Source organism: Pleurodeles waltl, chromosome 3_2 (genome assembly GCF_031143425.1).
Source record: "Pleurodeles waltl isolate 20211129_DDA chromosome 3_2, aPleWal1.hap1.20221129, whole genome shotgun sequence".
In the NCBI taxonomy this organism is placed as follows: Eukaryota; Metazoa; Chordata; class Amphibia; order Caudata; family Salamandridae; genus Pleurodeles; species Pleurodeles waltl.
The window spans coordinates 82,795,169-82,811,811 of record NC_090441.1 but is presented as its reverse complement, the minus strand read 5'-3'; the positions used below and the strand labels follow the sequence as shown (position 1 = coordinate 82,811,811).

Genomic DNA, 16,643 nt, shown 5'->3' with positions numbered 1-16,643 from the left:
TGCTACAGTGCAAGGCCCACTTGAATGATGCCCACAAAACGTAACCAATTGTTCAAAAACACACTGAGGAGTCACGGGTTAATGAAAGTTACCTGTACCACCAGGCGCAGCTGCTCCTCTGCGAGCCTCCTGGCCGTGGACCGCGGGGTGTTCGCCTCCACCTGAACGCTCCTCATTGCAGAGATTAAGGTGTGGAAGCGGCTGTGAGCAGTTGTTGGAGCTGGGCTGATGTCCACGGACACTAATCCCTGCACAAGATCCGGCTTCATGTGAGATAAAAGAAAATCCATAGTGATGGTCAGATACAGCTGGGTAACCCGGCAAGCGATACATTACTTTACTGTTCTGGGAACATACAGAAAGAAGAGTTCCGTGTAACAATGGCTCTCCACCATTGGGATTCCAAGTAGACACATGCTTTGAATACACCATTACACTGTGAGAGACTATCAGAACACTAGAAATGTATTTTGGGATATTTTAGCGCCATTGGGTAACCATTAATCGAAAAACTATTTCACACTGGAGCATTCACACCTCCATGAGCGGAGCAGCACGCTCGCAGGGTTTTATCTGACCAATCAAAGACCAGAGTTCCCCTTGGGTGTTCGCTCTACGATCAGGCACTCCTTGCACCAACTTTCACTTGAAACCACACCACTCAGCAATGCAATAATGCTCAGATCAGTACAACGACAATATCATGATCACTAACTCAAATTATGGGCATGAAAGCGTTTCCTCTAATCACACAATAGGTTTTATAGACAGGTCAATACAGGTATTTTGCTCAAATTATTCAGAGTTCCTAAAAAACACAATCCCCACATTCAGCCCCACAAAACCGTGCAAACTAATATCTTCATAAAACTTTACAAGAAAACGGTCTAAAAAAAAATGGGAGGGACACACAATACAGCACAGTTGTCTATTTCAACGTTACTGATGCAAACAATTGTGTATGTATGTTACATGCCATTCCCATAAAGGTCACAATATACTGTAACATGCCACCAAACCGAGTCAGTATCACATCTACATTGATGCATTTCGATGGCCTTCACAAGTTATCACCACCTTCTCCAGGGCAACATCATATTCTCCCACATACAAACATTAAAAGCATCTGTTGAGACATAATACACAAAACTATATTTCTCAAAACTCTGTATCATAATATCTATAAATACAGACCCCAAACCTGTCCCTTACTGTAGAGGTACCATTATTTTCTTGCAATCAAGGCATGCACTCCGTTCAAACTACCACTCATAGAAGGACACCTCAAACTACAGAGTGCTAGTTCACTCATCAGTGGGGCCCCCCACTGTCTGTCATTCTACATCATGACCATTACAGACCCCAAATATACGTTCTCTCACAGCAGGCTTCTCATATCTTTCCTTATTCACTAGCACACTCTATACTGTGATGCCCACTCATGCTTGTAAAGCTACGTTTATGGGGTTACACAACCACTTAAGTCTTCCAAGCGGACGACAAATTCTCTATTGGAACCCTCAGTAATTTGAGGAGTAACTCAATCCTTTAAGAGAATAAAACAAGTTGCATCAGGCGAGCCCCAAACTCCATATTTCGATATTTTGAAAATCAAGAATTAACAGGTTATTTCTTATTACCAGCCCATCTCTGTATTACGAGCAACTACTCATGAGTTTAATCCTATGCGGTGACCACAACCCACTCACACCACTATATGTTTAACTATAAAAAGGGACCCCCAAGGATATTAAAATCTGAGGCAATGTGCCTTAGTTGTCATATGCTCCTGATTGATATAGAAGGATGCAAGTGGGTTGTGGTCATCACACAGGATTAGAGGAACACAGAATTGAGAAACCAATGTTGTATGTTTGCAACAAAAGTCACAGTCACGTTTTTTTCATGACAGCCTTCAACTACCTTGTTAGAATTCCTCAGATACTGTACTGAGTTTGATCACCATCAGTAGAAAGACTTTGAAAGAGAACAGGTAAAGGGACTGCATAAATAACAACAATTATTAAAGCCCTTCTTCAAAATGAGCATTTGCACTATTTACTCTCCATCATTAACGGTGAACGCAGAAAGCATCAGTCTGTGAAGTTTCTCAACTGAAAATAAATGTCAAAAAAACATACTTTCATTTGTGCAAGGGCTTGTAGGGTTCCTGTTACAATGACTTTAAGAAGCACAATGCTCTGTCTTTGGCTTGTAATACAAAAATGAGCTCCAAACACTGGTTTATCCAGTGGATCTCAGATCCCCTATCATCTGGCCTAGACACCAGGATGAGGTTTGAGGGGGTTCTAGGGTAAAGCGCTCTCGCAGGAAGGATTTCACTCCCTGAAAGATGAAACATGAACACACTTTTCAGAGTTAGCTCTAGAAGAGGGCAAATCGCTGTACTAAGGTAATTGAAATCTGGCCTCAACTTAAACGGTCCTTGTGAAAATGTTTCACATAAAGGGTGGGAGCCCTGATGTAGGGAGTTATTTTTACCCATCTCTAATCATACACGGAAGGAGGTTTGAACTAGCATTAGCAAATGTAGCAGGCCTGGTTTGTATTCTGAATGTATGCCAGTAATACACCCAGTGAGTCCCGCAGTGGCATTATTGTTACATGATTTACTTCTGCCATGAAGAAGCTGTAACGCCAAGTCAATGGCACAGTGTGTAATTGTTGGAAATGGCCCATTGTGCAGGGTTATCACCCAACCTTGTTGCCTCTGACCTCCTATTTTTGACTTTGTGCTGCATTTTGTTTTTGCTGGCTTTAGGACTCGGGCACTTTACCACTGCTAACCAATGCTAAAGTGCATATGCTCTCTGTCTAAAACATATTGACAAATGGTTTACCCATGACTGGCATATTTGATTTAATAGCACGTCCCTAGTAAAGTGCACTATGTGTGCCCAGGGCCTGTAAATCAAATGGTACTAGTGGGCCTGCAGCACTGATTATGCCACCCATATGAGTAGCCCTGGAACAGGTCTTAGACCTGCCACTGCAGTGTGTGTGCAGTTTTAAACTACCATTTTTGACCTGGCAAGTGCACCCACTTACCAGGCCCATACCTTCCATTTTACTTCAGGTAAGTCACCTCTAAGGTAGGCCCAAGGAAACCCCAGGGCCAGGGTGCATTGTATTTAAAAAGCAGGACTTGTACCAGTGTGTTTTACATGTCCTGATAGTGATATACTGCTAAATTCGGTTTTCACTATTGCAAGGACTATTACTTCCATAGGGCAACATGGGAATTGCCGTGAAATATATTTTAAGTATAATTTCCCCTTGGGAGCAGATAGAGATATGGAGTTTGGGAGTCTCTGAACTCACAATTTAAAAATACATATTTTGGTGAAGTTGGTTTTCAAATTGTAAGTTTGAAAATGCCAGTTTTAGAGAGTGGCCATTTTCTTGCTTAACCATTCTGTGCCTCTGCCTGGCTGTGGAATACACGTCTGGGTCAGGATGACAGTTGGGCTGTTTTGAATTAACCCTAGATAGTCACAAAAAGAGAGTTGAGGTGTGCCCTGCATATCCTGATGTGTCTTCCTGAGTTGGTGGGAGGAGCCGACACTGCACCTAAATAGGGGTGTGCCTGTCCTTACACAAAGCAGTCCTAAACCCCTGGAGGGAGTCTGGGGCCAGAGCAGGGAAGGCAGGATCTTGTGTACTACAAAGAAGTTTGCCTACTTCAGAGGCAGAAATGGGTAGAAGTACTGGACCCCTGACCCTGCAAAGTTAGAACCCTTCTGGACTGAGGATGTTCTGCCAGGAAGAAGAGCTGGATCCTGTAGGAGGGACTTGCACTTTGCCTGTTGCTTTGCTGTGCTGGCCTGCTACTTCTGTGCTGGGAGTTAAAGGACTGGACTTTACTTTCTACATGCTGCTTTCAAAGGTTCTCCAAGGGCTTGGACTGAGCTTGCCTCATGTTACGAAGTCTCATGGACATCAAAGACTTCATCTGCCAGCACCTGGGCTCTCTTGTGGAGAGTCATGACTTGCCAAGTGGTGATAAATCCAGTCCATGGGCCCTTGGGAGTAGGTTCTGGTGCAACCAAGAAGAAACCAAGCACATCGACTCCAGAGCGACTTCGGAACTGGTGCCAATGTCGGAGTCCGCACTGCTGCCTGCACCGGAGCTGTTGTCCCATTGAGTGCAACGACCACTAGTGATGCTGCAGCGCCTCTGAAGTCCCGCCACAGTGCCTCCGAAGTCCCGCCACAGCATGAGTCTAGAGCGTCCTGTCACCGACATCCGTGGCACCTGACTCAGACTCCACCGCAGCACCTGTGACCCCGTGGTGTGATTGTGACATTGAAGTTGACGCCTCGCGTCTTGACCTGCTGGATAAATCGATCCCATTGTGTTGTTTAGGAACCAACACCTCACCGCCAACACCACATGACCTCCCCTGCAACTGTAAAGAGCTGATGCCTTATCTCCCCTGTCTAGCAGTGAGGAACCAATGCCTCACCTCCCCGGTGGCAGTAAGAAACCAATGTCGCACCGGCGTCTGTGAAGCCTCACCTCCTTGACTCCGTTCAATGTCTTTGCTTCCTCCTCGTCTTCTTCCTCGCAAGTGGTGTCTGACTGTTGGGAACGACTCTGTCAAGATGCCATGATAGCCCCTGTTGTATCTATTGTGTTTCTAAGTGCTATGCTAAGATTTAATCATTGAAAATTAAGACCTTAACTTGTGTATTTTGGATTTTTGTCAATTTGGTCTTGTTTTACTCAGATAAGTATTGGCTATTTCTCTAAACTGGTGTGGAGTACGTTTGTGGTGTTTTCACTGTGTTAGTGTGTGTGTGTGTACAAATACTTTACACATTGCCTCTGAGATAAGCCTGACTGCTCGTGCCAAGCTACCAAGGGGGTGAGCAGGGGTTATTTTAGCTGTGTGGCTCCCTTACCCTGACTAGGGTGAAGGTCCCTACTTGGAGAGGGTGCAAACCACTGCCAACTAGAGACCCAATTTCTAATAATTCACAAAAAGATAGTACCTTGCATTAGTGTTCTGCAACAGACAGCTAAAGGTATCTATAGCCAGAGGCTAAAATGTATGTTTACTTAATACTGGCACTCACTGCCCATGGAACCACATTACAAGTCATTTATTTTATTTTGTTTACACGTAACACTTTCTAGGCTCCCACTAAGGTGGTAGGGCACTCCACATCAAGAAAGCAAATGGCACGACGCAAAGTAAAACAGCAATAATACAACAAACGATTTGAAATACATGATACATTCTAGGGAGGAGAAACCATTACCAACAAAAATCAATGAATAACACAGAGGGTGAACAATGAGTGCATTTAACATTGGGATCAAATGTAAACACATTATTTAAAGTGTACCTACTCTTTGTGTGTGGGATCAGAGAGCAATCTGTGGTGGAGCTTTTCTCATAGGTGCTCCGGCTATCATATAGGCATATTCAGGCTCTATTGGTCCAAGATTAGAAGGTGGCTCTTTAACTCTCCCCTAAATTCCTTCAGTACGTTGGTAAGTTGGATATGGGCTAGCGGAAACTTCTGTAGGCGAGGTTGAATATCATGTGTCTCATCCACGATTAGACCTCAGATATTCATGTGGTTAGGGCAGGAATGTTTATTCTTGGTTATCTGTTTATTGGAGGAAAACACAGTTCAAGCTTATGTGAGAGTTTACCTAAAGGTTCAAGGCATTGATGGATAGATGCTAGCCTAGCAAGCAGACTAGCTCATCTTGTTCAGTTGTAACCATATGTGAGAATCCTCTATATCCGAGTGAAGTCTGAAAATCATATTTGTTTTCCTGAAGATGGGTTTACGAGAAATCATCATTGTGATGTATAGCTTGAACATATACCTGAAGAGGACCTGAATGACCTTAGAAAACACTTCCAGCTGCTGATCAAAATGCCACTTCCCAAGAGGTGTTCTCGGCATAGAAATAACCTGTAAAATACGGATTTACCTTTCGTTGTGTAAATTGAAGAGTCTGTCATGCATGGTTTTTACTTTGTGATTTAGCCTCCACTGATTTGGACTTTGTTCTGTGCCCACTGATTATGAATTTCCTGCAGGTGCATTCCATTGGTCAGAACCATCCAGCACTTCTATCCAACAAAGATGAAACACCTCTTTGCACTGTATAACATAAGGCGTTTATACCACATTCTTCACAAGACTTCTGTCCCAGTACCCTGAGGTTGAGTTCTTATCTATAGACATTCACAAAGCGTTCAACACTTACAAAGTGGTCATGTCTCAGATATCACTGGGAGAGGGCTGGAATAAAAGGGTAACTTTATTGTATGCAGTTGTGCAGGAAAGATTCCGCAAGGGTTTGCTGTATCTCAGATCCCTTCACGATCTGCCATGGCACCAGGCAAGGTTGTCCTCTCTCACAAATGTTCTTTGTATTGGCAGCTGAATTGTTCACCGTCATACTGCACATAGAGGGGCGTAACAAAGGCGTTCCGCTACATGATGGAGAGCATGTGGTCTCAATATATGCAGACAACATGCTCATATATTTGATGGAGGCCCGAACCAGAGTCTCATGGTGTGTTGCCTTGCTGGAGGATCATGGTCGGGTCTCTGGACTATGCAATAACTGGCAGAAGTAATATGCATTCCCGGTGTCACTGGACCTGGATACGGCATCTGGGAATCCAATGGGAGCCCGGAGTTTTTAAATATTTGGGAGATTAAGGTATACCTTACTGATGCTGGCACGTTTGAGGGTAACCTGGAAGGGGCAATGTGCGGCCTGAAGAGCAACGTAGCTTTCCGGAGAATACTTAAGCTCCCCATAATGGCTAGCCCAGAGTTCTCTACTACTTTACAAACCTGTACGTCTGGATACCGGGGGCTTGGTTTAAATCCCTGAATGTACTGCTCTGGGAATTGATATGGGATAGGCAGCACAACTGCGTGCCACTATGCATACTTCAGAGACCCACTATTAAGGGAGGCTTGGGAGTCCCAGATTATGAACAGTATTACTCTGCGGGGCAGCATCAGTGGCTTGCCCAATTGCACTTGGTCTGGTAGAACTAGGGGAATTCGGAGACTTACACAGGGAGGGGGCATTACTGGCAATGGTAATGGGGTTGAAAATCACGCTTGACCCTTCCCAGCACCTGTTGGAATCTAACACGCCTCACTGACCTGTGCCTGGATACAGATTTCAAGCTCCGTATTGGCTGCGTTTTTGACCCAAGCTAGGAATTTTCTACGTTTCACACTGATTTACGTTTTCATAATTAGTATTTTTTGTTATGAATCACAGGGCAGCCTTGACATGTTGATAATGTTCACTGCTCGACTTGCCATTATGATCTAGAGTTCTGATTATGTGGCTGAAAGGAGTGCAAAAAACATAAGCCACTGTGTGAATGCTGCAAAATGTACTAAGGCTCTGACAGGGACTGCACCTTTTTCCTCTCTGGGCTATGTCATACCTGTTGTCACAATATAGACTAAAAACAAATAAAGATAGTTTGAAAAGGGGGGGCGTGGCCTGACCGCTGACCATAATGGCCCTGCGTGTATGAAGCTCTCGGGGAACGCTGTCCTCAACACCGCCAATGCTGTTGCTGGCAGCCAGGACCCGGGTGCCCGGCCGCGGTGTGCAGTGCGAGCTGCAGCGGCCTGATGTGACCCTCTGAGGCCCCGCGGCGACAGGGGCCGTGGGTGGGCCTGAGGGTGGGGTGGCGGTCTGAGACGGACAGGCCACGAGGAAGGTTCTGGCGGACCCGCACTGACTTCTGTGGGGAGTGCCGCTGCCAGCGTGGTGAGTGCTTGTGGGCCCCCCGCCCCTGTTTTCTTGGCCATCGGGCATTACAGGAGTGGTGGAAACGACAAACACGTATGGAATTTTTTGTGGAAAAACTCCTGGTGGACCCATTTAGCAGGGAGGCCTTTACCACCACTTTTATTGTGGAAAGGGTGCATAGACCCCTGGGCCAGCGGCCTGTCCTGGGTGAACCTCCTTGCCCTATAATTGCTAGGCTCCTAAACTTTGGAGATACTGCATTGCATCTGGCTCATGAAAAAGGGCCCTTGTTGTATCAGGAGATGTCCATTTCCACATTCCTTGACTTTACGCAGCTGGTCCAGGATGCACGTTGCAAATATGCAGATGTAAAGACAATACTTCAGAAGAACAACATTCGCTATGCCATGTTATATCCTGCACGACTGCGCATTGAATCGGAGGGCAAGCATCATATCTTCACCTCGCCTACTGAGACTGCGACCTTCTCCAAGCTGCGCCAGCTGGGGAGTCTGAGGCGTAATGGGCCAAACTCCACGGACTCAGCCCCTAAGTCACCACCCCGGTCGCGGGACGCCAGGTCCTTGGATGACGGACCCCAGAATTGAACCTTCCGTGCAGAAAAAATGCTATGTACTATGACCTATTGGACAGAATCTATGATACCACCCAAGGCAGTAACCAGTTTAGTTTAATATACTGCTCTTATATACTATGCTACACAAAGGGAGAGAAGGAGGGTTAAATGGGAAGGGTCTATCCTCCTTGAAGCTTCAGTAAACATATTTAGAGACCCAACCCAGAAGGGGAAAACTTCCACAGAAAAAAAGTTTTTTTGTTAGAAAAACTCTCACCCACCAGTGTTACCCCTTGGTGGCATGCTTCATCATTGGGTTTCTTCCCGTTCTGCTGCAGAACAAGGCATTCTGCGACGGAATACGTGGGAGCACTGTTGGTATCAACGATGTGGATGCTAGAAAAGAATAGGAGTGGTGGGGTCTTGGTAAGTTAAAAATACTACCCTCTGGATGATATTACTAGTTTAATATGTCTCACTGGGGTGGTATGATTAAAAAGGGGTGTCAGGAGGGTGGGTATATTATGTACCTGTCCTCCTTAGTGGTCTACAAGTTTCGGAGTTTACCCCTAAACTCCTCTTCATGACCAAAGTGATCTCCCTAGTATCACTCCTTGTGTGTCTACCACTAATGGGAGTACTCTTACTATTCACTGTGGTAAGGTGATATATACCAATTAAATTAAATACTACCTATCAGTGTCAATGTTCTACTGGGCAAATCTGTGGAAGAAAAGGGAAAATAGAAGACGTAAATGCATCTCTCAGGGGTGTAGTGCAGTTGTCAACATCACCCAGCTAAATGGCACCAGTAATTCATACATAAAAACGAATACAAGACGTACTACATATAAGAAACACTACAAAACACTTAAAACACGTGAGGCATCTCTAAGAAAACACACGTGGTGCATGCATGACCTACTTTCAGTGTTTATGCTAATTGCGTCATAGGACCTCCGGGAGGGTGCTGTGCTTATAGACACACGCTGAAAAATATACATAAATGAATACGCGGTGAAGGTCAAACCCAACGAGGGCATTGTGACCAAGGCAGGTATATACTGTGTCTGGATGCTTTCCCCACATCGGTGAATTGCCGCACCCCAATTGTCTATACCACTATAGTTACTTATTATGGGATGTTCTTGTTATTTGGGATTCACTGGGGATTGTATTCAACGGTGTAGGTGGGGGGATTTGGGTTGGGTTGTTTATGTTATGTGCTATCACAGGAAATGTTGCTGTGTTCACTCTGCGGTCTATCTGGCTGTCTAACTCATTTGCATCAAGAGATCCCACAGACCAGTGAACCGGAATTGTATGGCCCCATGCTAGGGCAATTAATATGATGGGGCGTGGTTCCTTTTTCATTTTCCTCAAGACCCTTTGAATAAGCAGTACTGGGGGAAAGTGTATATAAATTATCCTAACCAGGAATTAGAAAACACTTCTTTGAGTTTGGATACCATCACTGCCTGTGTTGTTTTGGTATTTGGCTTCTGCGGTGTTGCAAATATATCTAGATGTGGCTTCCCCCATCTTTCTGATAACTGCTTCTGCTGTTTCATTCTGTGACCCCAGAACATGCTCTACTGTCCAGCTGATGTATTTCAAGGCCCAGTGCCATAGTTGTTGCTCTTCGTGGGCAGATATTTGCATCTCGTTCCTCCCTGTTTCCATGTATAATAAAGTGTTGTCATACTTCGTGTTCGTGATTTAACATATTTCTTTCTTATCATAGGTAGAAATGCTTTTTTTCCTTGTATTGACCTTGTGCTGCTTACTGTCATAGCCATCATGTGAGCACCCCAGCCTTTCAAGGCAGCAGTAATTAGATGAAAGCATGGCTTGAACTCATATGGATGCTAGCCAGCATATCCGTTGCTTTTTATTCCATCTGGCCACAGATTTTTTCATCTTGGTGGTTAACTGTATGTAGCCATCCTGATGCCTTGTATTAGCCTCCATTACTTGTCTAAAACTTCCAAACCTCAGTCTCAGCCTGCACTGTAGTACGAGTGGAATGCTGATAGAGAATGTATCCTTTAAATACTTTAAATGTTCTTACTGTTATGCAACTTTTGGAGCTTATTTCCTGAATCACTACAAAGAGCTCTCCGGTCCTTTCTTGTGATGGATATGCTTTTAGTTGATTTGAGGATATGTTTGCCACAAACAATATATTCTGAGTTGGCACTTAGGAGGGCATATTGAAGTTTAATGTGAGATCCAATTTCTTTAGCAATTCTTTTCCCTAGGATAGTGAAATAAGTATTAGTTGCGGCAATGGTTCTTTGATAAGCTAGCCATGGAGGTATGGATATATTCTTATCCCTTGACAACACATATAAGCAGTTAATGAAGCCAGGCATTTCGTAAACTCTCACAATGCTGACCTCAGGCCAAAAGGGAATGAGAAGTAGCTATCTAATGTGTTGTTTCAGAACCTCCATGTGGTGGTGCTTCTCCTTGATGGGAGGCTTTCTTGGTGGCACAAATGTAAATTCTATTGTGCATCCATTTTGGATTAAATCCAATATCCATCCATCTCATGTTATTTTCGCCATCCAGGAACAAATACATTCAATTTCACCCCACCGGCATGGTCATTGAGGGAAGCTGGCTGTTCTGAGAGGCAGGCTCTCATCCTCTGTTTGGCCCTTGCTACTTGATGGGGCTCTGATCTTCCTATGTTTCTTTGCTGTTTGCTTTTCATTTGTCCTCTTCTTTATTGTGCGTTTTGGTTCTGGTTATAATAATTCTTCAAGTAGGGCCGAAACAAGCTTTGTCTGTACTCATGTCTTTTGTAATAAAAGTATGGTTGTCTTTTTGCTAAATTCCCAATGCTTTGGCTGTGTCAGTATCGATTTTAATTGCCTTTTAAGGCTTTGTCTACATGTGATTCAAATTTAAATGTTGACCACTGAAGGCATGTTCATGACCTTTGATTGCCCCTTGAAAGTGGTACTGAGCACCCAGCCACATCGCCTTACAACATTCCTGTTGCCATTTGTCTGAAGGCAGTATTAGCTCCGTCTAGAGCTCCATTTAAGAGAGCGGCTGATGTGAATTTGCCTTCTCTGAGAATTGGTTTTGTTTGTCTTTTACAATTCTTCAAGCGTTTGTCAGGAAACTGTGAAGTCGTTCCACAATTGTCTGTCATATCTCAATAGGATACCATTTGCATTAGAAATGTTTACACTGCAGCAGCAAACACTCCAATTTTCTTTCAGATTGTGTCCAACCTTTTGCTGTCATTGTCTGCGGGCACACACGCATGGAGCCACCGGGTTCATGATTTCCTGTGCACTGCAGTGGAGATCAATGAGTCCATTTAAATCTGGTTCAGCAAGCAAACAGGTGTAGTATCATCGGCCTTGAATGTCTTTTCAAGTTTTGCTATAAGAGTAGATCCAATTGCAAGATTTCTCATGCAGCTTGGGTCTTCTTGCCAATATACAGTCAAGTACTGGAATTATTCTGAGTGATCTGTTTCTAACATTGAAGTCAAAGAGAAAAGATTTTCTTCTATCGTTGGCAACAGTGAATACAATTCTTGATCCCATCTTTCTACTATAATGAGTAAAGAATTAATTAATCTAGTGGGGAGTCCCTTAGATTTGGATCTGGACTTGGCTGCACTGCTGGTATAGTCTACCCTATTTGGACCTTGATTATCCCCATGACAAGAGTCTGTACCATAGCCTGGGAAATTATCTCCTTCTCCGCGTTCTGATTCAGAAGGTGTGCCATGCCCCATATTTCTTCTTGCCAATTTGGATGTTGCTTCCAGAGAGGTTCATCTGATGTGGCAGGATGTCTGACTGCATATTTCTCAGTGATCTTGGTGTCAAATCTAAAGGAGGTGCCTGAGGTTATGCTACCAGTACACATGGATGCAATTCCCAACAAGAGATGTGCATCGCTTTCCCTCAAGATGTGGAAACATTCCATGGTTACTTGTACTATTTGAGTTGTGGAGATTTGTGGAAACAGCACTCCTTCGTGTTTACCAGAGTAACATGGCTCTTGGTAGCCAAAATTGTATTCTGTGTTGTCAACTTTTCTGTGGCAAAATGAATATCACTTTTGTTTTGCCCTTCTGCTTAGGAGACTAAGCATCAGCATAAATTTGCTCTCTGTCAGACTTGTGGCCGAAGAACCTTTCACTATGAGAAGATAACAGTTCCCAATCATCTGGGAGTTGTTCTGGATTTCTCTAATTCTGATTGGCGATACCAGCGGCATTAGGTGCATCATTGAAGCAATTGGTGTTTGAGGGAAAGCAGTTGTTATTGTGGTGACATGCAGCACTGCTGCGGATGTTGTTATTGTCATTAACAATTGTGACGTTGATGAAGAAATAGTCTTTTACTTGGGACTGTATTTGCTGGTATTACAGTCAGCACAGGTTCCTGCATCGTAGCCTTGTTGACAGGGGTGGTTTGATGGAAAACCAAAGCTTACTTATCGAAAATATCTTTGCCGACTATACTAGGCTGCTCATTGGCACTAATGATTTTGATGACAGCAGTATTTCTTTCATCAACAAAGATGATTTTTTCTGTGGCAGGTTCATCTCTGGTTGTCGAGCTGGCGTCAACAGTAGTTGTAGTGCCGGGGAAGGATCTTTGTGGTCTGTAGACTATCTGCTTTTCATCATCAATTTCGTCGACAATGGAACAATATGCAAGGATGAAATCTGAAGTGTACAAGCAGTCGTCGACAGTTCCTTTGTTGTCATTTTTCCAGTTAATGGATTATTATCCTTTGTTATTATCCTTTGTCGCTAACAGTGGAGGCACTGACTTTGCCTATTTCTTCAATAGCGACAGCAGAAGTCAGAGTAGAGACCTCACCATGACCAAAAGTCTGCCCCTTCAAGGCAGGCACAGGATGTTTTTTGGTGGAGGGAAGATTTGTTTTTTAAGTAGCCCCATAATTGCCTCTTTTGAACCATGCTCTTCCTGCTTTGTGCTTTTTATACTTCAGAGTGTTTTTTCTGAAGAAGCGCTTGATCATTTGCATTGAGGGAGTGTAGAAGACAACTTTCTCTGTCTTACAAGGTTTTTCTACTAAGGGTGGCATATAGAAATTCTTAGTGTTTGCAGGCAGATTTATGTAAGCAATAAATATACTTAGTGTGTGGGTCAACTGTGAAAAAATTTCTTGCTCCACATGACAAATGGCCTGCAGAGATACTTTGGCTGAGAGGATTCTGACATGGTTTCTCCCTTGAAATACAAGATTGTACCATAAGCTTTCATGAAGATCAGGTAGTTTAGTCCTTGAATGCTTATCAAGGAGTTGTGTCAAAACATCCAGTACATAAAAAAAACTGAGCGGAGCTCAGAGGGATTCCCCATTAACTGATACCAAGTGATAGAAAATCTAGCAATCGAAGGCTCCGAAGAGGGTTAAAACCTTGAGTCTCTCCACCGAGTCGCAGGAGTTTGGGGTCACATAATAAGGTGGATGGTCTAGAGATTATCTATTATTGTGTGTCTATTCAATTTCAATGTTGTATTGAAACTGTATTGGACTGCTGTACTAACGTTGTCTACCAAGGGCCCCAGTCTGACGTCGGGAGATAATTTAAGAATGTGAAACTATGAAAGATCCAACGTTAGAGAACAAAAAATTTGCAAAAAGCAACCTTTCATGGGCTAGCAAACCTTATAAACTAAATCTTGGAAAGGTGCCCTCTCTGCGGGGTCTCCCTAATTGTTTTGGCCTTTTTGCTGAACCCTATTTTTGCTGGCTATAGAACTCCTACTAACCAGTGGTAAAGTGATTGTGCTCCTTCTTTGAACATCGTAAAATTGATTTGCATATAAAACTGAACTATAGGTCACTAGTACCTGGTAACCATAGTATACCCAGGGCTTCTAAGTTAAATGTCATCAGCGGGCTGTAGCACTCATTGTGCCACCCACTGCAGTGTCAATACATATGACTTCATGCCTACCATGAGTAGTCTGGCTGTGCAGGTTTAAACTGCAAATTCGATGGCATAGAGGACCAAGAGGACTACTCCAGCCCACCACCCGTGATGCAGGATCCACGCAGCTCAAGATGAAGGGAGATCCACGTAGCCGGTCTTTGTTGCAGCAACTGCCTGCGGATGGAGGGGAGTGACTCCTACACTCCAAGGGAGATTCCTTCTTGTGCAGGCTGAAGAGTGGCTGTGTTCTGAGGATGCACGGCCGGGGAAAGGTTGCAAAGCTGGCAGGAGCTGTGGAAACAAAGTTGCAGAAGAGTCTTCATGGATTGCAGCGTTGTCAGATCCTGGAGGGTCCAGTCGCGGTTCCAATGGCCAGAAGTGGTAGTGGAGGTTGCAGAGGAATCCTGCTGCAGTCCTGCAAGTCGAATCTGAGGACTCACTCAAGAGAGAAATCCTAAGTAGCCCTGAAAGGGGGATTGGTCAAATAGCCAGGTAAGCACCTGTCAGGAAGGAGCTCTGATGTCACCTGCCTGGACTGCTCCCAGAGTTCCCTGCCAACCTTGGAAACAAAATGGCAGAACCCAGGGACGCTCTGGATGAGATCTGAGCACCACCCCTGGGGTGGTGATGGACAGGGGAGTGGTCACTCCCCTTTCCATTGTCCAGTTTGGCGCAAGAGCAGGGACTGGGGATCCCTGAACCAGTGTGGACTTGTTTATGCACGGAGGGCACCAAATATGCTCTTTAAAGCATACCAGTGGCTTGGGGAGGCTACCCCTCCCAAGCCAGTAACACCTATTTCCAAAGGGAGAGGGTGTTACCTCCCTCTCCCAAGGAAATCCTTTGTTCTGCCTTCCTGGACTTGATCAGCTTAAGCAGCAGGAGGGCAGAAACCTGTCTGAGGGGTGGCACCAGCTTAGGCTGTCCGGAAAACCCTGTAAGACTGGTGGTAGCAATGCTGGGGGTCCTCTAAGGATCCGCCAGAGTGCATGGAATCATACATTCATAAGTGCAACAGTATTGGGGTATGATTCGGACATGTTTGATACCAAACATGCCCAGGTTTGGAGTTACCATTATGAAGCTGGATATAGGCAGTGACCTATGTCCAGTATAAGCGTAAAATGGCGTCCACTCACTCACAAAGTCAAGGAAAATGGATCTGGAGTTTGTGGGGGCACCTCTCCTAGTGCAGGGCTGTCCTCACACACAGGTACCTGCACCCTGCCCTCTGGACTGAGAGGGCCTAACATATTGGTGACTTACAGTGACCTGGTGGAGTGACCTGTAGTGGAAATGTGTGCATGCACCCGTTTCATGCAGACTGCAATGGCAGGCCTGCAGAACCCTTTGCATGGGCTCCCTATGGGTGGCAGGAAAAACTGCTGCAGCCCATATGGATCTCCTGGTACCCCAATGCCCTGGGTACCTAGGTACGATATACTAGGGACATACATGGGGGGACCAGTATGCCATTGTGGGAAGAAAAAGATACAGTTAGCAAAAATCTACCTGAGAGAGCATAACTACTGGGGTCCTGGTTAGCAGGATCCCAGTAGACAGTGAAACACACTGACAACAGGCAGAAAATGGGGCTAACCATGCCAAGAATGAAGACACTTTCCTACAGTAATGGCTAGAGAAATATTTCAAGGACTCTTTTTGATAGTTAAACAAAATCCAATTTAATGGTAAAGTCAAATGTTGTCTATTTCAGACAACGCACTTTAGAAAGGTTACCTTTTGCCTGCCTTAATTCTCTGGAGGCCTTTTTGTAAGTATTCCATAGTCACTTGGCAGCCTGATGGCTCCACTGTGGTGAGGCGTGACCTGCTCTCAGGACAGGGAACATGGTCCTTGGGTGTGGGGAGTTGCGGATATCCCCGTGACAGTATAGCCTTGGGGCTAAGCCCCGACTCGTGGTGCACTTCAAAAGGGCCTTCTCTGACACAAGCAGATGTAGATGACACTTGGTTCTGCCCCGCTTTGGTCTTTCTTGACAGTCCTGCGACAACCCAAGTGGGAGTGAGAGTTGCCCCAGATCTGATATGAAGTGACTACCGGACTGTGAGCATCGTCTTTGAAATGAGACTGTCAAATCCTGCTTGGATAACACATTGTCAGATCCTGCTTGGCAGGTTTACAGGGTTTTGCATATAACATTTGGGGCCACATCAAAGAAGGGAAACAGAATGCCAAAAAACTTTCTTAGAGTGCATCCACGGCCCGGTTACTGCAAACTCAGCTTTGATGTTACGAGACTTCTGTCTCTGACTTTGTTGGGGGTACATGGACTGCTAAAACATGATTTTAGTGTTAGATGTTGGCAGGGCACTAGG

At 44.7% G+C, this 16,643-nt stretch overlaps 1 protein-coding gene across 4 annotated transcripts in view; it reads right to left on the bottom strand.

Moving 5' to 3' along the window:
• ABHD11 (abhydrolase domain containing 11) overlaps positions 1–16,643 on the bottom strand; it is a 134,851-nt gene that overhangs the window by 75,785 nt on the left and 42,423 nt on the right. For all 4 annotated transcript variants that reach the window (XM_069226841.1, XM_069226845.1, XM_069226843.1 and 1 more), the window contains exon 4: positions 93–263. In XM_069226841.1, coding sequence (XP_069082942.1) covers positions 93–263 — 171 coding nt within the window. The remainder of the gene's footprint in view (positions 1–92; positions 264–16,643) is intronic.